At 48.2% G+C, this 22,366-nt stretch overlaps 1 protein-coding gene across 1 annotated transcript in view; it reads left to right on the top strand.

The window, feature by feature from the left end:
* LOC128891548 (uncharacterized) overlaps positions 1 to 22,366 on the top strand; it is a 113,240-nt gene that overhangs the window by 17,947 nt on the left and 72,927 nt on the right. The window contains 30 exon segments of the mRNA XM_054151111.1: positions 6,280 to 6,335; positions 6,625 to 6,820; positions 7,764 to 7,868; positions 8,827 to 8,943; positions 9,195 to 9,442; positions 10,020 to 10,269; positions 10,776 to 11,021; positions 11,108 to 11,227; positions 11,830 to 11,963; positions 12,044 to 12,281; positions 12,395 to 12,517; positions 12,665 to 12,799; positions 12,905 to 13,138; positions 13,229 to 13,744; positions 13,930 to 14,115; positions 14,193 to 14,444; positions 14,606 to 15,034; positions 15,104 to 15,397; positions 15,634 to 15,882; positions 15,961 to 17,721; positions 17,857 to 18,045; positions 18,146 to 18,527; positions 18,700 to 19,115; positions 19,193 to 19,343; positions 19,426 to 19,678; positions 19,761 to 20,025; positions 20,119 to 20,838; positions 20,901 to 21,095; positions 21,333 to 21,515; positions 21,669 to 22,313. Of these exon segments, the coding sequence (XP_054007086.1) occupies positions 6,280 to 6,335; positions 6,625 to 6,820; positions 7,764 to 7,868; positions 8,827 to 8,943; positions 9,195 to 9,442; positions 10,020 to 10,269; positions 10,776 to 11,021; positions 11,108 to 11,227; positions 11,830 to 11,963; positions 12,044 to 12,281; positions 12,395 to 12,517; positions 12,665 to 12,799; positions 12,905 to 13,138; positions 13,229 to 13,744; positions 13,930 to 14,115; positions 14,193 to 14,444; positions 14,606 to 15,034; positions 15,104 to 15,397; positions 15,634 to 15,882; positions 15,961 to 17,721; positions 17,857 to 18,045; positions 18,146 to 18,527; positions 18,700 to 19,115; positions 19,193 to 19,343; positions 19,426 to 19,678; positions 19,761 to 20,025; positions 20,119 to 20,838; positions 20,901 to 21,095; positions 21,333 to 21,515; positions 21,669 to 22,313 (9,288 nt within the window).

Raw genomic sequence — 22,366 nt, 5'->3', positions numbered from 1 at the left:
CAAAATCTGAGGGGAACGTAACGGTATACACCGAGCGCGTACGCGAACTCCTGTTTGGCGGTCACGACGATCCGCGCTGGATTTATTTACGCTGATGCGCGCTAGATCGGATGTAGTAAAGCGTTGTTCCCGTGTAACAAACTGTAGCGATTTATCTAAGACGGTGTACAGTTTCACGGCCATTTTCTGCCACTGGGAATATGTAGCTTTTACTGTACGTGAATTTTCTTCCACTTGTTTTCTTGGTTACTTTATAGAAATATTTCGCAATCTCCGGACGCATCCAACGACGTTTCGCGATTCACGCACCTGTCCACTTTGCGTTGAGAGTACGCAGCGAAGTTATTCAAACTTCGCGGCCTTGAGCGTCCCTCGCGGAGGTACCATAATCGATTCGACGCGCGAACACGAAGACGATGTTTCGCACGCGATGCGAGCAACGACTCGTTTTCGGGCAACGAGTGTACAGGAGAGTGATCAACGTTCTGTGACCGAGGCTGCCCATAGAATTAATTTGCTTGGTGCAACGCGGAGATAAATGTTTCATTAGCATTCCGTCGGTGACGCAAACCTCGTTAAACAATGGTAGGCAGGTTTCGGTTCGCGATCGTTCTCCACGTTTCTGTTAGGCTTCGTTGGTAATTTTTTTTTTTCTCCGAAGAGGAAACATTTGGAAAAAATATTTTAACGTCAGAGGAGAATAATTTACGGGTAATTGTATTCCGAAATTGGAGACTCTTATTTTTTTCTTTTTTTTTAAACAAGTTTCTAGGTCTAGAAAGTTCTGAATTATATAGTCGCGTGCAGGAAGAAATGAATCTTGAAATTGAGAGAGCGACAGTTGAGCGACAGACGCGAGCGAGACAATAAAGATGACGAATCCGACGCATCCAATTTACCTACTTGTCGAGTTCACTGAAAATCATGCAAAAAAATGTCAAGCTATACGAGGAACAAAGAATGAGATACTCAACGTTTCGCTACGGGTCAAATGCCACCCTGGTACCGTCGTCGTGTAGTTTATCCCATTTTAAGCTACCTGTGCTCACGCCACAGTCCGTTCGCCACCAATCTCCCAGTCCACGGTTCACCAGTTACCAATAGAGATTCGATTGTTCTGCTAAACAATAAAAAATGGAGCAAGTTACCAGCAACCTTTCAAACAATCGTCCGTAATAGCTCGATAAAATTCAGAAAAAACGCTCCAGTTTTTCCCCGTCGTCTAATTATACTTACATTTAGGCGAAAAAGCCGGAATTAATTTGATGATCGAGCATGGGCGATGAGAGGCCCACGCGCGTTACGCCAGTTTCGTTTGTACTACGGTAACCCAAAGAACTTTCACTTCGCAACGGAATAATTCTGTCTCGCCTCGCTCGCCGCTCTCTCGTTACCTGATGGTGGGCGTAAGTTTTAGTCCCGAATCCACTCTCGTTGGCTTTTATACTTTGTTGATTCACGCCGGATGTTGCCACAGCCGTGTACCGATGGACGTCGGATCGTGCTCGGAATAGGAACTTCCCCGAAGCACTGCGAACTGCGAGACGAGTCCAACGAACGCTCATCCTTAAGACTTCCTCCTTCTTTTAATACAGAGAAAACACTTGTTCGACGTTCCAACGTTTGCAAGACGAACCTATGCGAGCCGTTCACGTACGAATATGGCCAGATGGTTCGTTGGAGAAATTTTTACTTGATCTCAAAGTGTTCTGATAGCTGTAACAGATCAATAGGCTGTTCATATCTATTGAAAGGCTTCCAAGGATACGAAAATGACGCGGTTATTCCAAGCTCAGGATGTCGACCTGAGCTTCCTCCATGCTCGAGCATCGTTATGAAATGACGTTAATTAGTGCAAAGCGACTGGCACCACGGGAATGGAAGCAATTCGCGTAGAGGCACCGCAAATTACACGAATTACCGCGGCGATTATGTCAAATCTTAGCAGATGTCAGGGTCATTGCTTCGAAGGTATGATTACACGGTTGTTAGACAACAGGAAATCGAGGAAATCGAGTGCGATAGGATTACCTTACGCTTGGTGTTTGATGGTTACAGAGAGGGATAATTATTCAATTAAAACTGTCCTCGTGAAAAATATATCCATCCGAAAGAGTTTAGGAGTTGAGATTTTATTTCTGTAAAGACAGTCTCCATCCACTTCCTCGGTGAGCACGATTAAAATAGCAGCCTCCTTTCACGCGATTCGAAATGTCATTTCATCCGCAAAATCAACCCAACGCTTATTTTATTATTCAGGTAAAATTTCCGGTTTCCTCGTGCGCGAAGGTCGTCGATTGGATCAATGTGCGGGATATATGGCAAAATTTCAATGAATTTAATATATGCAACGACTGCATTTCTCCTTCGTTCATGCTAATCAAGCTTGTTCGTTTCATCAACGGATACGTGTGCTTGGAGAGAGAAAGCTCCAACGACGCGCAATTTTTACCGTTAAAATAGCACAGTCATTAATAAATATTCATACGCGGTTGCAGGTGTGAGTTCATCTTCGTATCCCCGCGGTCTCGTCGATGAGAGGGCGACCAACGTAATAATTAAGGCTCTATTTCAAGCTCGACGTCTCTCATTAAACGTCTAACTGTATCTTCTCTTCAACCATCGAAATTTACTATCTTTCAGGAAAAGTTGCTTGCTGTCGAACACTGGTCAAACTGCTTACGGTTTCGAGACTCCATCTCTCGAACGCGGAAACATTAAACTTTCTTAATAATAGCATTTTTGAACTTAGTTTTGTCGAATGAATCTCGGGGAACAATCCAAAACCAATCGGTTAAATAAAAATGTCAAGGTTACTTCGAATCCTTTTACGGATCGGGACGCGTGGGACGTCCACTTTCCTTTGACAAGGAAAAATAATAGAAGTTGTCGAGACAAGATGTACCAAATAACATCTAAACACTTTCACGGCGCCGCTCCGGCAACGCAAGCTTCCATAAACTGAGAAGAACGTGGGCGACGCGATAGAGAAGAAATCCGTGGATCTAGAACAGTGTTTCTCAAACTGTGATCACGCAAGCTAAGCCAATTTTCGTCGTATTAATCCGACTACGTTAAAAATTTCAAGTTAAAAAACTCCCCAGCACTCCACTTCGCGATGAGTTTGAGAAACACTGATTTGGAGTCTCTATCCTACGATCCAGGATCGTTATCCTTGATGCAGACGTCTAGCGCAAGATAATTAAATCGATCGGTTAAGTCATCGGCAATGTCCGCGACCACGTTCGCCGTATGACGAAATCGCGATTCGATTATCGCTGGATATATATGGAGGGAAATCTGGGTAGGAAGTCGATCGACGGATTCTTATTTTTCGGGTCCTTTTGATCGAGGTCCTCTCGAGGTCCTGCGTTCGATCGAACAGCGATTCGAGAACGAGAGAAAGGACGATCGAGAGAATTGGAAGGAAGTAGGCCATGGAAAATCACTTTGGCGAATTTTGCATTAACCCGTTCTATCTTCTCGATGGGTTTCGCAACTTGCCGCGTGGGAGTCTCTCGTTGCTGCTACTGGGAGAATATATACATGCGCGTGTGACGTGTGTGCGACGCCGACTAATTGATAGGTTTTGTCATCGTTTCCTTCTGTTTGCCTACCGGATGATATCATTGACACGGTAACACATTTCTCGCAGATACCCTTACCGAGCGACGCGACAATGTTTCGAGCGCTATTTGCATAAATGCCCGTCGAATGGGGGTGACATCGAGTTAGGTGTAAAGCGTATCTCTGCGAATGAGGGACAGGTGAAGCATAGGTCCTTTTCATGCCGCGGTAATTGAGCGTTAATTAACTCCATGCTACTACAATTTTTGTTATTGAAATATCACCTGCGTATTACTGGTACCAAGTGGCGATCGCTTCCGCGAGCGTGGCTCGCACGAAGTTGCGGAAATGCCACGGTATCGGTGCATCTGAAATTCGTCGGCGGGGTGGCCAATTTCCGTAACGAAAATACAATTCCCAAGGACGGGACAGGTCTAGTCCGTTCGCCAGCTGTTCAGCTGGTATAGTTCGTTGCTCACGAGTTGGCGAGCTAGTTCGATTGGCTGTCGAATTTTCGGTATTGGTCGAGGCAAAAGCTACCGCGTGACTTCCGGTTTCCTCTGTCTTCTCAGTCTCCTCTAGTTTTGGGTATCCTCGCCAACTATCCAGCAACCGACAATACTTGCCGAGGAATTACGGATACGAGAAGGAACTGTAGGACGGTCCTAGCTGTTGCGGGTGGGGGGAGGGGGGAGGGGAGGGGGCGGGGGGAGGTAGAAGAGCCACAGGTGCATCGCACTCGCACGCCCTCCTTTATTACGTTCCTCTGCATCTCCCGTCTTTCTCTTTTCCGTCCCTCTCGCTCGCTCCTCGACCCTATGCTCGTTAGCGACGGCCTCAACACGCCTTCGGTATCATTCGAAACATTAACCGAAAGTAAATTCAACTAACGCTCGGTGCTTCGTTCACGACACATAGGTTATCGTTGACTCCATCGAAAATTCGTGTAGAATAAAAAGATTTTCAAATTTCATTTGCGACAACTCCTTCTATGGTGTGGCTGTAAAGTACACGTTAAGCGAGAAATCGTGCATTATATGGTCAGCCTCCGACACAGCTCCCCCTTTGACGAGGATAAGACGGAGCAGAGGCAAAGAGTACGCATAGTCAACGAGGATGATTTCTCAGTCAGCAACTGTCCACGCGAGTCCAGCGCAGAGATACACATAATATCTTCGAGTCCTTGTGGGATGACAATTCCTTTCTGGGAGAGACTTCCCGAGTCACCGCGTCTACAACAAATCTTTACGAAGATCAAGGCTGAATCGCTTGAAAACTCGCAAGGCCTCGAATCCCCATCGCTACTCATGGACATGCTCTTTCCTTCTCCCCTTCCCCACGTTCCACCTCTTTTCACTAGTTACTTCGTTTTTGTCTCCTCGGACTCGTTGCTCTTCTCCCGCCAGCACTCGATCCCTCTTCGGTGTTTTCCTCCGCGATCCTCGTTTTTCCTACCTTCGTATCCTTCTCCAGGGCCTTTTTCCTCGTTGTTTTTCTCGTCCTTCTGCGTTCCACTTGCTCGTTCCCCTAATTGTCCTCCTCTTTTTCCCTTCGACGTTCCATCGAGCTTCCCTTCGCCTCGGGTTCGTTCTCCGACGAACCCGACCGTTCCTCTTGCTCCTTCCTTCTTACCGAATACCTTCTCCACCATTCAATGATAGATAATGAATAAAACCAACGCGTAGCAATTTATTTGCGACGGAAAGTGATTTGTAAAACGACAACTCCTAAGCTGAGAAAACCGTGAACATCGTGCTGTTCAGAATGACGTTGTGTGACCCTTCCCGCCTAGGTCGCATGGGTGCGTCCATTCGCCATATGTAAAGGCGTCTTCCGCGAATCGCGTGCGCTCGTGGCCCCTTGAAAATCGTGCTTCCGGTGTCGTCCACATTCGCAAGGAATTCCTCCGCTGGAAAAGACGCAGTTTCCTCGATCCTTTAGAAATTAAATACACCTTATCTTCCTTCTTCGCTGAATCCATAAACCACTCGCCTGCTCCATTAGATCTAATTTCTTTTGCCCTCCTGCAATCATCTTAACAAAAAAATAAACCACCACCGATTATTAGACAAGAGAAAATACCGGATCTCTACTCATTTTCTCTGCCTCCAGAGCCGACAGTTTCGCGTTATGCAACGCATAGCCCGAGCCGTCGTTTCCTACAACCAGGTTCTTGAATATCAAAACACCGCGTAACCAGGAAATTGGGTTTGTAGGGCCCAGGGCTAAGGTAAGCCGATACGGTTAGGGTTTGTTTGTGTAGGGATTCGTGGATGCCGACGTGCCACCGGTATGTCAGTCGAACAGGTGTTCTCGCGTCGGTTCCCTTGTTTCGTTCGGCAAAAAACGGACGCGTGGTTTCTTGCTGCTCCGACTCGCTACTCTTTTCATCTATTCGCCGTCGAGGAAGTCCGTTGTTTTCGTCGACGATGCTCCTAGGAACTCGTCCAACGTTTTCCTGGGACGTCGCGCACGAGTGATTCTAAAAATCTTGTTTGCTCTCGCTCGAAGGGCGATCGCTCGAGCGAGACCGTCGTATGATGGATGATGACGTAATTGAACGAACGTAATTCAGGAAACCGTCGAAAGAACGACGGGCGTGTTGGGCACCGCGTAAGTGTCGTAACGATAATCGAATTCCATCGCGCGCTTTTTGCCAATCGACAATTTTATCGTCGCGTGAATCTAATCGAGCGCTTCTCTCTGTTGCAGCCAAGATGAAACATCTTTGGCCGTTGGTGGCGTGGATACTTCTATCTCTGTGTCCAGTGAGTACTCGTCGTCTGTATCTGATCTAAAATTAAATATTTAATATATAAAATTAAATACATACGTAATATTTATAGCTTCCGAAAGATTGTCGCATCTGTCATCAGCTTGTTGCCAACGTTTCGCGAACGTTGCTAACAGTACCAGAGTTGAGAGTATCGGAGCTATCGATGATCCTTACTTTTATTTTGTAACAACTAATCAGAAAACAACGCGATATCAATCATATAGCGATAAGGATTAACGTCTAGGATCCTTGAATAATAACATTTCCAATGTGTTATCCAGGCCGAATCACTCAGGGGACTCGGCCGTGGATCGAGGAGAGAAGTGTTCTTCCTGAACCTCGAAGACGGCTACTTCGGCTGCCAGGTGAACGAGTCGACGGACGTTCTGCAGCTCTTGGAGCTGTCCAAGCTGTGTGATGGCAACGTCGACTGTTTCCAGGGCACGGACGAGCAACGCGACAAATTGAAGTGCACAGGTGAGTCTCGGAAACGATCTGGTGCACAGGAGAGGCTCGTACGGAAGAGTGCGTCGTCGTGCGACCACCGAGGAAGGGAACAAGCGCGTATCGTCGTTGTGCGACTCGGTTTTGCTACCGTTACTATCTTCGTAGCTTCTTTTCTCATCGTTCCTTTGTTCGAACCATCGTTTCACGACGTAAAGTTCTACAAATTCTAGACAAATTTCCAAATGCATTTTTCAGATCGCGCTAATCGATAAATCGTAACCTATCATTGAAATATTTAATATAAAATAGGCGTACAACGAGTTGCTATTATACATAGTTACCTTCCGGTCCTTTCCGGCCAGTAATTTTTTTACGGTTGTAATCAACACTCGACGGCCTACCGTACTAGGAAGAAATTAATTGCATATCTTTGCATACTTTAGGTGCAGACACGGCGTTGCTGTAAAAACTTAACGTTAATTACTTCAAACTAAAACTACGAAGTACGAAACGCGTATTGCGGTACCGAGCGTAATTGCGTTTCTGCACCTTCGTTCTTCGAACGTGATCGATCTCTACCATTGATTTTCATTCACTTCCCATCGTTGCTCGTGCTCCCGCGTAATCGAAGGTCCCTCGTCTCGTTACCCAGACGATGAGAACGTTGCGCAATCGCTGGGAAACGAATTACTCATCGTAATCGACAGTTTTTAAACTCGCGCGTTGCGTAGTGATCTCTTCCCTCGATGACTCAGGAATTTATCGTTAGATCAATGGATATGCGGTGCAACGTGCTGATTTTTTCAATTCAGGGAAGACACCTTCCTTCTCTCGTAGCGATACGTGAGAATAATCCTTCATTTTTATCAGAGATTAATGTACTCCTAGTTAGGTTCTATGCTCATTAATTACCAAGCTAATGATTGTTCCTTTATTTTTTTTTTTTTTTTTTATTTTTTTTTGTTAATCGCAGATGACTGTACAAAAGAGGACGGGACCAGATGCTTCAACGGCGTTTGCTTGGATTCCGTTTGTCATTGCAACGACGGTTTTGGTGGTTGCAACTGTCAAGTGCCAGGTTGGTATCCTTTTTTGCTATAACAAGTCAACAATTCAACCTTGTCGAAACTGGAAACGATTTGGTTTCTTCTTTTGATCACAGTGAACAAACAAATAATGAGTTACCGTTCATATCATCGTATCTTTACATCGATGCCTACTAATAATACTGTATGTCCTTCCACGTATCTTCTACATCTTTATACCACGTTAAGAATTCCTGGCCTTCTTCAAATCACTCGAGCAGTATATTTTTCTCACCAGAGAACGATAACATCGTGTCTCGTAATATGAACAAATTATAATACAATGGCAATGTTTAATTGTAATACCAACCAGACGCAATCGTTACGGAAATTTATTTATATTATTCTCCGCGATATTTTTTATATTCTGAGGTCGATTTTTGATTAAATGATTGAAATTTGTTTAACGTACTTCGACCCATGTCGAGCGAGCATCTTTTAGTCAGTTCAGTGGATGCTACGTGCTCCCCCAAGACTCGAACCCTTCGTTCGACAACTTGAAGCGTCCTCGGATGTCATAAATTAATCGATGCGTGAAAAAGAGCGAGTGTAAATAGAGGGAAGGCGCAAAAAAAAAAAAAAACAATTAAGGAACAAGGGTGCCTCCGCATCCTCTTCTCGCGTGAGCCAGCATCGGCTAACGCCGGGTTCGGTAGCCGAATCACGGGGTTTTGAATTTCACACCGCTGGAGTGTGTCTCGAAGGTAGTTCACTGTATCGTTTCCACAATCGACCACACCTGTTCACGCTAATTCCTTGCTCGACAGCTACCGTTCGAATATTTTAGCCACGAATACCGTTACGTTTCGCGTCTGCCAAGTTGTCGCGACAATAAAACCTGGCTTGTCGAGCAATCTGTATATTTCTGTTGCCTGTACAATCGAAAAGAATGCAGCGCGATAGCTGCAGTTATTCGAGTATGTATAGTTGAAAAGCGAAAATGGTTTGCAGATGAAAACGAGTGCAAGTACCGCCCCTGTGATATATTCGCGCATTGCACGAATACCCTAGGTAGCTTTCAATGTTCCTGTTTCCCTGGCTACCGAGGCGACGGCTTCTACTGCGAGGGTACGTAACAACACTTATAAACATATCAATCTCAAGACAAAATCTCAGCGCCTGAAATTTATGATGCGCGAACACGTAGCCGTTCGACGTGAATGATTATTCGGAAAGTGCATCCGATGTAGAATATGTCCGTCAGGATTCAAAACGTATTCCAAGATGTTTTCCCCGTCGTCATAGTAATTCTTTTCGCGCGGTTCATTCGTCGAGCCTGTTATTTACCGCGAATGCGCTCCGTTTCCTGTTCATGGTAGACATCAACGAGTGCGATAACCCAGCGTTCGCCGCGAGATGCGTGGAGAACGCGGAGTGCTGCAACCTCCCGTCCAACTTCCTGTGTAAGTGCAAGTCGGGTTACATTGGCGACGGTGAGGTGCACTGCGAGGACGTAAACGAATGCACGGTGCCTGGTGCGTGCGCGGATAATTCCATCTGCCACAACATCCCTGGCAATTATACTTGCGCGTGTCAAGATGGCTTCACGGGAGACCCTTACGAAAGCGTGAGTGCGAGATGTTTATTCAACCTTCTTACCTGAAATTTATTCAGAACATATTTTTTGTAAATTTCTATGAATTAACAAATATATAAATACAGGTTTTTGTTCGAGTAGCTGAAGCACAAGTGTCATAAACTTTAGAACTCCTGATACACACATATATTCGTTAATTCGTGAATTATGAATTTAGATTTAAAGAATTTCTTTAAAGGTATGTTAAAGGAATGTCATATATATTAGAAAACCGAATGACTTACTACGGGTATTTATTCCTTATGTTACTTTTAGCGTTATAATTAAATTCTTAGAATTTATCTTGATTAATGATTATCACTTAGAACGAACAGCAACTTGTTTCACAGTTCTTGAGTCTAAATTAGAACGTTCTGTACTAATTGCTATTTGTAGTATGCAGCATGTAGGGGCGTTAAGAACACGCTGTTCATTTCTAGCTTAATTGAATTGTTCATTCCGCGTACGTTGCCCGTTATATCGTCAAAATGAACCCGAAAATTTTTGTACGAAAGTACACGGGGAATTCAACGAGCGCCGCGCGTAAATGCATAACGATCCTGTTTAGTGCGTCGACATAAACGAATGCGAATACGCTGGTGCTTGCGGGAGGGATGCCCTGTGCGTGAACTTGCCCGGTGGCCACAAGTGCGAGTGTCCCGAGGGCTTTAACGGCAATCCCGAGGAAGAATGCGTGGACATCGACGAGTGCGCTCGCAGCCCTTGCGGTCGTTCAGCTCACTGCACAAACGTGCACGGCAGTTTCCGCTGCTCATGCCCGGAAGGAATGAGCGGCGATCCTTGGACGGGCTGTCACGGTGAGTAACGCGATTCCTAATTATCCGAAACATTATTAGGGCTCTTCTCCCGACTGTGGCTACAACGAATTAGCATTCAATTACTTCGAGCCTCCACATTCTCGAACTGGTAAGTCGAACCGCGGAAAGAATCCACGTACGAAACTTCTAACGCTAAATACTTGGAATAACAGTGTCCACGGTTCGGTAATAATACGGTTCGTGTTAACAAGCAAAGCATCATTTGATAGGGAGCTATAAAGATCGCCCGATGTTCACAGCGCGAGAGACGTTATCGGTCTTTTCGCTTGTAAAATGCTTTCTCGCGATAGCGATCTCTTTCACAAATTAGCAGTAGACGTTTGTTTATACAATAGCAAGTCCCAGTCGTAAAAGTAACGAGACTAGCGTTAAGATATTCGAGGCTTCCAATCCAGGCGTCATTTGTCGTATGTAACATATCGTCGTCCAATGTGTTAATAACATCATTAACGAGATCAATTTAAACTACTAACCGTTACTAACAGATGTAAACGAGTGCGAGGACGGCGCACCGTGCTCGGCGGACGCCGATTGCGTGAACACAGAGGGTAGTTTCGAGTGCAGATGCCGGGGTGGCTATCAGATGGATCTGAATCGCAATTGCGTGGACGTGAACGAGTGCAGTAGGCCAGACGCGTGCGCTGAGAACGCTAAATGCATCAACGTCCCGGGATCGTACAAGTGCATCTGCCCCCAGGGTTTCATCGGTCAAGGGCTAACATTGTGCGAAAGTCAGTCATTCCCCTAACTCTATACGATGTTCGCTAATAACGTTCGCCTGGTAATCGGTTAATAATACTCATCGTCCCATTAACAGACGTGAACGAATGCGAGGCAAACCCTTGCGGCGAGAACGCCGAGTGCAGCGACACGATCGGCAGTTTTGCGTGCAGCTGCAAAGCGGACTACACGGGCGACCCGTTTAAGGGATGCAGCGGTCAGATATCGAGATTATAGCCTCCCTCTTTCTTCATATTCTTTGTGCAGGGTGTTACAACAGAGTTTTGTTAATCTAATTTTTGTAATAATTGTACCCTTCTCGTTGTTGATACTATTTTCACCATACACTTTCTTCGCTTCATTCAAGTTTACAAAGCAAATTTATGAAACCCTCTACGGTATCGTTAAAATATTTTCTTTTCTCCTGTACAGACATGATTACTCGTAACACTAACCAATTCGTACGTGTAGATATTCATTACTAAACAATTACACGTGCAATGCTTCTTTCAAGTGCTTCGTGTTGCTTTGTTTTTCGTACGCTGCTGTCGATCCTGACTACCATCAGGATAATTCTAGCTAACACCCTTTTATGTTGGAGATAACGAAAAGAAAAGTTTATTTAACAGCGGCTGGCATGAGAGGAGAACTTACCTCAAGGCCTTCCTTCGAATTGGTACTCTTTTTTCTTAGAATGCCTATTAGTATCGTAAGTCAGTACGTTCTTTTGTGTAATGGCATCCTGTACAATTATCTCACTTCTTTCTAGCCTTCTTCTTTAAATATCTTCTTCTAAAAACTATTATAATATCCGATTAGATATCGACGAATGCACGGCGTTGGACAATCCTTGCGGAAGGTACGCCATCTGCAAGAACACGGATCCTGGATACACATGCGACTGTCCGCCGGGGTACAGTGCCAACCCTAGTCCGAAAGTTGCATGCGACCAGGTAATTTCTCTGTTACACTAATTCAAAGAACGATCCAATTCGGACATCTATTCGTAAGTCGCCATTGTCGTGCCTATCAGACCGACGTGACCACTCTGTGCAAATCGAACTTCGACTGCGTGAACAACGCCGAGTGCATCGAAGGCCAGTGCTTCTGCAAGAACGGGTTCAAGGCCGTTGGGGCTGAATGCGTGGATCTCGACGAGTGTCTCTCCAATCCCTGCGGACCGGCGTCTATCTGTACCAACTCTAGAGGAAGCTACCATTGCGAGTGCGAATCCGGTTTCGTTGGAACCCCGCCACACATTCCCTGTAAAGGTAAACCCATCCATTTATTCATTTGCTTCGTTTATATATTGGACGAACCACCTAGCGAATATATTAATAGAAATCCAGCAGGATTTAAATCTATCGATCTTCTTCTGTCTCAGCGCCATGCGACGAAGTGACGTGCGGCGAGCACGCGTTCTGCAAAGCGGACGGCCACGAGGCTTACTGCATATGCGAAGATGGCTGGACGTTCAATCCCAACGACATCGCGGCTGGTTGCGTTGGTAAGAAATTTACACCTTGATACGAAGGGAGATCGAGTTTCTAGATACAGGAATCTACTCGATTTCTAGTTTGCGATAGCGTTTCGAATTTATGTGAAAAGGAGTCGCGTGGGTTGCGAGGATAATTCGAGGTGATTTTGTAAATAGATATAAACGAATGCGACGCGGTAAACGGTCCTTCGGGACGTTGCGGCAAGAACGCGGTCTGCACGAACACCCTTGGCGGCTTTAGTTGCCAGTGCAAGCCTGGATACTCTGGAAACGCCTTCAAGCAGTGCATGGGTAAGACACCTGATTTCTTTTCAACGAATAGTAGTTGCCGTTCGTTGGTCCTGGAAGTGATCTAATTACTCCGTTCGATAAACTCTCTTTGATTTTGAAATATAGACGTGGACGAATGCACGAGACACGACATATGCGGCCACGGTGCTACTTGCGCGAACACGGAGGGTTCTTACACGTGTACCTGTCCGGAAGGTACCATACCGGATCCTGATCCATCCATCAAGTGCGTCGGTATAGTTACCTGCGAGGTTGACGGCGATTGTCCTGGAAATGCCATTTGCGACCCACAGAAACGCTGTCTGTGCCCTGAACCCAACGTTGGAAACGATTGTAGACGTGAGTACTTACAGTCAGACTCGTAAGTATTCCCTCTATATCTATCGAAGATCAACTGTATTATCGTTACTATTCGCTCATCGGAATCAGATCCCTGCGAAGACCTGTCCTGCGGACCAAACGCTCACTGCATGCTGTCCAACGACGTGGCGACGTGTCTCTGTCGCAACGGCTACACAGGAAAGCCTGGAGTGAAGGGCGGCTGCAGAGACATCGACGAGTGCGTCATCAATCCGTGTCCTCAGGGCGCGATTTGTAACAACGAGCCAGGCTCGTTCTCCTGTCAATGTCCCAGCGGCACCACGGGAGATCCTTACAACGGCGGATGCCAAGAGTCGAAGGCCCCTCACGTCTGCGGGCCCAGCACCCCGTGTCCAGCCGGGGAACAGTGCATCAAGGACGAGTTCGTCGGCAGCAGCGTATGCATCTGTCAACGGGGCTACACGCGCGACCACGAGACAGGCAAATGCAGGGACATCAACGAGTGCATGGAGCTCAGGGAGAAGCCTGCGTGCGGGGTCAACGCCATTTGCAAGAATCTACCCGGTAGCTACGAGTGCCAGTGCCCGCCCGGGTTCAATGGAAATCCATTCTCGCTATGCGAAGGTGAGGTTTACGGAGGAACTGCGAGTCTGGTCTTGGAAGTCCTTTCTGAACAATTTTAGTTCTGCGATAGGTGTACACAGTCAATAACATTAACGTATACATTTATAAGTACATCAATATATTCATAGAAACCTAGACTTGAAAACTAAGTAAGCGATAATCACTAACGTTCGCGTCGATTACAGAATGCAACAGCATCGAATGCCAGTGTCAGCCTCCGTACAAGATCGTGAAAGGCAAGTGTATGTTGGCTGGCTGCTCCAAGGGTGAGAAGTGTCCAAGCGGAGCCGAGTGTATAACGATAGCAGGCGGAGTCAGCTACTGTGCTTGTCCCAAGGGCTACACTACCAAGACCGATGGTTCTTGCGAGGGTTCGTACTCAAATCTCCGCTTTATCCTCCGATCCTTGGACTCCTTTCGAATGACCTTTAATTTTCAAAATTCGTAGACATAAACGAATGCATCGTTGGACACCAAGTCTGCGGCTACGGAGCCGAGTGCTTGAACCAACCAGGCTCCTACCAATGCGTCTGTCCACACGGCTATGGCGGGGATCCCTACAATGGTCTCTGCTCTCCAGCGCAGAAAAGGTGCACCAACGATAACGAGTGCAGAGCGAACGAGAAGTGCGTGCAACCGGGCGAATGCGTTTGCCCACCACCGTTTTACTCGGACGCTCTCGATGGGAACCTTTGCAAGAGTGAGTGTCCCTGTAAACAATTCTTCAATCATTAACGATATCACTGCCAGACTAATACTTGTAAAAAATATGAGCCTAACATTTAGCGTGTTTATTTATGGGCGACCAACGTGTCAATGTTTCTATATCAGCGTTCAACGTTTGATCTTTAAATGATGCAGACCCTTGCGATCGGTTCCCTTGCGGAATGAACGCTAAATGTACACCGAGCGATCCACCGAGGTGCATGTGCGAGGCTGGCTACGAAGGAGATCCACAGCACGGTTGCGTGGACGTCAACGAGTGCGCGAACAACCCATGCGGACACGGTGCCTACTGTATCAACACCAAAGGCGACCACGTCTGCGAGTGTCCCAGAGGAACCGTCGGCGATCCCTACGGTGCTGGTTGTACCGGCGGTGTCGCGAAAAACGAGTGTACCTCCAACGACGACTGCGATAACATATTCGCCTGCATCGGCGGTAGGTGCGCGAATCCGTGCGATAACATACCCTGTGGTCCAAACGCGTACTGCGAGCCCGACAAACACGCTGCTTGGTGTCGATGCGTGATCGGATTCGTCGAGGGCAAGAACAACGAATGCGTTTCGCGTGAGTACTACCTTCGTACGTTGACCGTACTCCGATACTGTTGAATATATCGCTAAATAAATCACGCAGAGTGCGATGGCTTCGTCTGCGGCTCGGGAGCTCAGTGTATCGTGAGCTACAGCGGACCGACCTGCAAATGCATCGAGGGCTTCATGGGCAATCCGTTCCCTGGTGGACAATGTCTACCCGACGTCTGTTCACCGGAAGTACCTTGCGCCGAGCCGAGCGTGTGCATAAGTGGAAGGTGCAAGCGTCGCTGCGAGGGTATAGTCTGCGGAGTAGGAGCCTCCTGCGATCCAGCCACCAACAAATGCGTCTGCAATCCGTACTTCATCGGGAACCCTGATCTTCTTTGCATGCCACGTGAGTAATCAAATTAACGTTCGATCACCTTCGAAGATCACGCCGAAAATAACCGAATGTTAATGTAGTGTCCGCGCCTCCCATACCCAACAATGAGTCAAATAAGAACACGAAACGTAGGGTACGGGATTGGTCGCGTAGGTAAAGCGGTCGACTGTGGATTCGAGGATCGTGGCTTCGAATCCCCGTGCCTTATTTTTCGTTTAGACTCCTATGTTAAATTACGAATTCGATAGCGATACAACCTGCCATCTGTAATCCCGACTGCGGTACGAACGCCCACTGCGAGTACAGCCTGCAGGAGTCCAAGTGCGTCTGCAATCCCGGAACAACTGGAAACCCGTACCTTGGCTGTGGCGTGCAGCAAAAGTCTGACTGCTCCACTGCATTGTGCGGCAAAGACGCGCATTGCAACGCTGGACCGAACGCCGTCGAGTGTCTGTGTCCTCCTGGATACGCGGGGAATCCGTACATTCAATGTTTCGGTTGGTACACCTGACTTGCACTCTCTTTTATGAAATAATGATAATAAGATTACAATACGCCTTCGATTCTCTTCTCAGATATCAACGAGTGCAACGGAAACGCATGCGGCGGCAACGCAGTCTGCATCAACACCATCGGCAGCTACGACTGTCGCTGCAAGGACGGATTCTTCGGCAATCCTTTCATCGGCTGTCAACAGGTGCAAATAGGTCCGTGCACCGACCCTGCGAGTTGCACCTGCAGCGAGTCGGTGCCATGTCCGTTCGACTACAGCTGCGTGCACGGCAAGTGTATAAACCGTTGCAGCGACGTAAGATGCGGTCCTCGATCGGTCTGCCAAGACGGAGCCTGCGTCTGCCCGCCAGGCTACAGCGGGAATCCCAATGACCTCAGCAAAGGATGCCACCTGCACGGTCACTGCTCCAACGACCTGGACTGCGAGCCTCAGCAGATCTGCTTTCAAGTCGGCAAAGGCGTTCGTAAATGCGTGGACGCGTGCAGCAAACTGCAGTGCGGTCCCAACGCGCTCTGCGTCGCCCAACATCACGTCTCCTCTTGCCTGTGCATCGACGGGTACCAAGGCAATCCTACCAACCTGGTGGAAGGCTGTCAGCCTTCCAAGTCCGTGTTAACACCCGGCTGTACTCACGACTCCGACTGCCAGGAGGGCGCGTTCTGCCTCGTTCTCGACAGCGGAGCTCGCGAGTGCGTGAATCCTTGCAGCAAAGTGGTCTGCGGCGCCCACCAGAAATGCGAACCGGATATAATCCCCGGTCACGCGACCTGCAAGTGTCAGGACGGATACGAGTGGAACCCCATACTATCCTCCTGCGAGAAACCTTCTGTTCCTGACTGCATTTCCGACGACGACTGCCATACCACCGAGGCCTGCAGACCGGACGCCCTGGGCGTACTGAAATGCGTACCCGTGTGCCGCAGCTTCACCTGCGCCATTCAATCTCAGTGCGTAGCTGAACGACATCGTGGTCGCTGCGAGTGTCTGCCTGGATTCGTCGGCAACCCTAACGATCGCCAAGGTTGTCAAACGCCAAAGAAGGATCACTGCTCCACCGACAGCGAGTGCCCAGAGGATCAAACATGCAGGAGTACGGAAGAGGGTTTGTTAACTTGTCAACCAGTCTGCAACTTTGTTTCCTGCGGACCCAACGCCCTCTGCGTCGTTCACAATCACGTTGCTAACTGCGAGTGTCCACCTGGACTCTACGCTGGCGATCCCAACGACGCTATCAAAGGATGCCGCACCGTTCCCTGCGTCTACAACATCGACTGTCCACCTACTCAGCTCTGCAATAGGCTCACTCACACCTGCTACGACGTCTGCGACGAGGACGCCTGCGGAACGAACGCTGTCTGCATAGCCGACGACCACAGAGCGATCTGCCAGTGTCCCCCTGGTCTTCGACCCAATCCCGTGCCCGACGTGGAGTGCGTCGCCATCGAAGCCTGCCATCCTAATCCTTGTCACGAGTCGGCGCTCTGCGTCCCGGGACCTTCGAACAACTACATCTGTCAGTGTCCGGGAAATTTCGTGGGCGATCCTTATTCCGCCGGTTGCCAACCGGAAGGATATTGTGCAAGCGGCAAGGACTGTCCTGCTCATTCCATTTGCCACAACCATCGTTGCGTTAATCCCTGCGAGGACACTTGCGGACCCAATTCCATTTGCGAAGTCATCAATGGACAACCGACTTGCAAGTGTATTCACAACTTTGTGCCATCTTCCAAGGGTCCACAGGACGGCTGCGTCCGCACGTTGAATTACTGCACCGTTGACGCCGATTGCGACGAAAGCGTATGTCTCGAGGGACAGTGCATAGGTAAGACTTATTGTTATTAATTTTTTCTTTTTTTATTAATTTTATATACTGTTACAATACTTATTTGAATTTGTATTATAAAGGAAATTCTAATTTAATTATATTCCTTCGTGTATCGTTAAATTATTCTTATAGCTGTTTGTCGTACGGCAACGGACTGCTCCGTTGGCGAAAAGTGTGTGAACAGCAGGTGCACCGTTCCGTGCGTCTCCCATAGTCAATGCCAACTCGATCAGGCTTGCGTGAACGGAGGATGCGTCCTGGGATGTCGAAGCAACAAGAACTGCCCCACTACGCAGTCTTGTATTAACAATAAATGCCAAGGTAACATTATCGAACTACGAAGTACCCTTTCGAGGGTAAAGAATAGAAATACAATCGTGTCAAAGTCGACCTGTGACGTGTAAAATGATCCTCGCTTTAGATCCATGCAGTAGGAAAGACGTCTGCGGTCCAAACGCTATCTGCAGTTGCACCAATCACGCGACAATCTGTACCTGTCCGCTTGGCTTCCATGGAAACCCAACGCCCCAACAGGGCTGCGTCAGAGTACCGAATATATGCGACGGTGCTCAGGACTGCCCAAGTCAGCATGTGTGCGTTTCCGGATTCTGTCAGTGTCAATGCAGCGAGCAGAACAACTGTGCCGATGGAGAACGCTGCAAGAACGGCATATGCGTTAAGATCTGTTACAGTGACAGCAACTGTTTGCCCGGTGAACTATGCATCGACGGACTGTGCGAGGTAGGTTGCACTTCCGATGCAGGCTGCAAGGACCACGAGGTGTGCATCAACAATAAATGCAGGTGGGTATTTGAAACGCACGGACTGGAGAGCCGATCAGAATTTTTATATCTTACCTTCTCATTTCTTATCTGTCATTCTTTAACGGTTAAATCATATGGTACAGAATTTGAGTTGAACATAAAAAACTGTTTAATAATGTAATGTAAAAAATAATGTTTTTAATGTCTCCAGATGTAGCCACGGATTCATCGCAGGACCGGAACATTGCCTAGACATCAACGAGTGCGACGATCAGCCTTGCCATTCGAGCGGAGAGTGCGTGAATCTTCACGGATCCTATCGCTGCGTCTGTCCTCAGGGAACCGCCGGGGATCCTGTGGGATCAGGTTGCGTGATACCTCATCAGTGTACCGTGAACACGGATTGCCCCGATTCCCAGGCTTGCATCCAACACAATTGCACCGATCCTTGCTCCTTGGGCGACTGTGGATCGAACACAATTTGTTCTGCCGTGGATCATTCGGCAGTCTGTCAGTGTCAACCTGGATACATCGGCGACGCTTCGGGATGTTTCAGAGTGGAGTGCCTATCCAACAACGACTGTCCCACGGACAAGTATTGCAACCAGGACACCAACAAGTGCAGCAGTAAGTAAATTATTTTTCGCGGGTAACCCTCTACGCGTGGGATCGATTCTTTCAACTTGTTCTTTTGCGTTATTCAGGTCCTTGCAATCAAGTGAACTGTGGATACGGCAATTGCGTAGCTTTAGACCACGCAAGCGTGTGCAAATGTTATCCTGGTTTTCTTCTGGCAGGCGACATTTGCGCCGACGTCAACGAGTGCCTGGAAAATCCTTGTCATTCCACCGCGGTGTAAATAAGATTTATCCGATACTTAAAAAATTGTATGTAAGTTGATCGTTGAGGTGAGAATAATGGGATCGCCTTGTTGCAGTTGCCAAAACACGGAAGGCTCGTACACTTGCGTCTGTCCGCATGGTTTGGTGGGAGATCCTGTGAAATCTGGCTGCAAGCAACCTGGCGACTGTTTCACGGACTCCGACTGTCCGATCTCTGCCGCTTGCATCGACAACACGTGCAGGAATCCTTGCGATGTATCTCTTATTTGCGGCAGGAACGCCGAGTGTTTTGTTCAAGGGCACGTTCCGCTTTGCAGGTGTCCCGGCCAGACCACTGGGAACCCATCGGTGGGTATACGGGTTCATGTTCGGAGAGAGAGTTTGTCGAGTGCCGCCTAGTAGAATACACGATATTCGTTTCCAATTTCAGTCCGAGTGCATTCACTTGGAGTGCAACTACCACAGCGATTGCAGTCCATCGGATGCATGCTTCGATCACAAGTGCGTCGATCCTTGTTCCCTCTCGAACGTCTGCGGTCAGGGGGCCGATTGCTCTCCGTTGAACCACAGCGCAGTGTGCACGTGTCAACCAGGTGGTACAGGTGATCCAAATCTAGGATGCACACCTGTCCAGTACTGCAAGTCCGACTCCCAGTGCGCGACTGGGTCAGCTTGCAACGGTGGAATATGCACAGGTAAGCGAACCGAACGGAGCAAAGACAAAAGCGACAGAGAATCAAATCGACTCGCTTTTAGCTAACGTTTCATCAAATTTCGATACTTTGCAGCGCTCTGTGGCAGCACAAGGGACTGCATCGGCGATCAGCTTTGCATCAATGGACTCTGTCAACCCACCTGCAAGACCAACTCCAGTTGCCCCGAGTACCAGTACTGTCTGAACAACATCTGCGTCCAAGAACTGCGGTGTATATCCGACGACGATTGCTCTTACGACGAGAGGTGCATCAAGAACAACATCGGGCAGGCGGAGTGTCGCAAGGCTTGCGACTTGGTCCTATGCGGACGCAACGCTGAATGCAGGGCGACCAATCACGTCGCGGTGTGCTCTTGCGAAGGTGGATTCTTCGGGAACCCCAAGGACGACAAGATCGGTTGCCAGCCTATCGAATGCGAGAACAACGACAACTGTAGCGAGGAGAAAATTTGCGACACCCACAAGTGCAGAATCGCCTGTTTGGCCCACAATCCTTGCGGCGTTAACGCTATTTGCACGACGGAGAGACACGTTCAGGTATGCACGTGTCAGCCAGGATACACAGGAGAACCGACCCACGGATGTCAGCTGATCGATTATTGTTCGAACGAACCTTGCGCTCCTGGAGCTCTCTGCGAGAACTCCAGAGGCTCGTACAAGTGCCACTGTCAACAAGGCATGGTCGGGGATCCCTACAACAGCGGCTGTCAACCGCCTGTCGAGTGTCTTTTAGACGACGACTGTCCACAATCTGCCAAGTGCATAAACATCAACAATGTACCAAAGTGTTTCGGTGCGTATCGATAGCTAAACTCGTCGCGTATCGGTACCTAATCTCCACGTTCTATGTTTCAGATGTATGCTCGCGAACGCAATGCGGACCAAACGCTGACTGCGTTGCTGCCAATCACGCTGCAACGTGTCAGTGCAGGTCCGATTACGAGGGCGATCCAAACAATTTGAGCGTGGGCTGTCGACCGAAACCAATCGCTTGTTCGTCAGCCGTGGACTGCTCGTCCACTACCTACTGCTACGAGGGAATCTGTCGACGTGAGTATTATCTAACAAGCGAGGACTCTCCAACGACGTGTAACGTCGCTTTTTCTATGTTAAATTCAAACAGATAAATTTATAATGTTTCTATTTTTAATCAATTACGTAATCCTCTTCGTTATAAATAATCTTTTGACATCTAGCGTCGAAATTTTCAATACGTGATCGATGAGAATTCATTCGCAGAAACGAAATTATTATCTGCTCCCCCTTAATAATTTAAAATTCATCCAGCGTCCTGCCAATCGGACGAGGAATGCAATCTATCGGACGTGTGCTTGAATGCACAATGCCTGGATCCTTGCGACATCCGAGCCGCGTGCGGAATAAACGCCGACTGCAACGTGAGGAGTCACATTAAACAGTGCAGCTGCCCACCTGGCTTTACTGGCAATTCGGAAGTGGAATGCGTGAGGCGTAAGTTCAAAATTTGCGATTTTTAACCCCTTAAGTTACGATTTAAGCTCCAACAGTGTGGGACCAAAATGTGACGTTTGCATTCGGCCCGAACAACACACCACGGACCAGGCTCGTTATAATCAATTTTTGTTGATTTCCAAATTGTTCCAGTGCCCGTGTCCTGCAGAGACAGCATCGACTGCAGCGAAGGCAACACCTGCCGCGACAACGTCTGCCTTCCGATATGCGCCAGCGACAACGAGTGCGCCTTCAACGAGAAATGCGTCCGCGGGAACTGTCTGCTCACCTGCAGACTAGACAACGACTGTTTCCTCGGTCACATATGCCTGCACAACATGTGCACGTTCGGTTGTCGCGCCGACGAAGACTGCAACGCGAATCAGGCCTGCATCACCAACAAATGCATCGATCCATGCGAGGCAATGCCTTGCGGACCGAACGCCAAGTGCACCGTGTTCAATCAACGCGCCACCTGTTCGTGCCCCGCGGGATTCATACCGAATCCGACCGCGAAGGTGGCTTGCCTGAGATCGCCGGGGGTGGGATGCCAAGCGAACAGGGATTGCGGGGTTGGAACGGCTTGCATCGGAGGCGTTTGCACGCCCGTTTGCTCGACGGACTTGAACTGTCTGAGCAACGAGCGCTGCGACTCGTCGGGCATCTGCAAGTCGCTGTGCAGGAGAGACGAGGACTGCAGAAGCGGAGAGATCTGCGAGGGACTCGTCTGCGCGATCGGATGCCGCGCGGATGTCGAGTGCCAAGAAAATTACGCTTGCTCGAACAACCAGTGCCAAGGTGAGACCAGTTCTTTGTACATTAGCAGTCTTTCGACGTTAATAGTAGTTAAC

Source organism: Hylaeus anthracinus, unplaced genomic scaffold (assembly GCF_026225885.1).
Source record: "Hylaeus anthracinus isolate JK02 unplaced genomic scaffold, UHH_iyHylAnth1.0_haploid 12002, whole genome shotgun sequence".
Classification (NCBI taxonomy): domain Eukaryota; kingdom Metazoa; phylum Arthropoda; class Insecta; order Hymenoptera; family Colletidae; genus Hylaeus; species Hylaeus anthracinus.
This window is presented reverse-complemented; position numbering and strand designations above follow the sequence as displayed.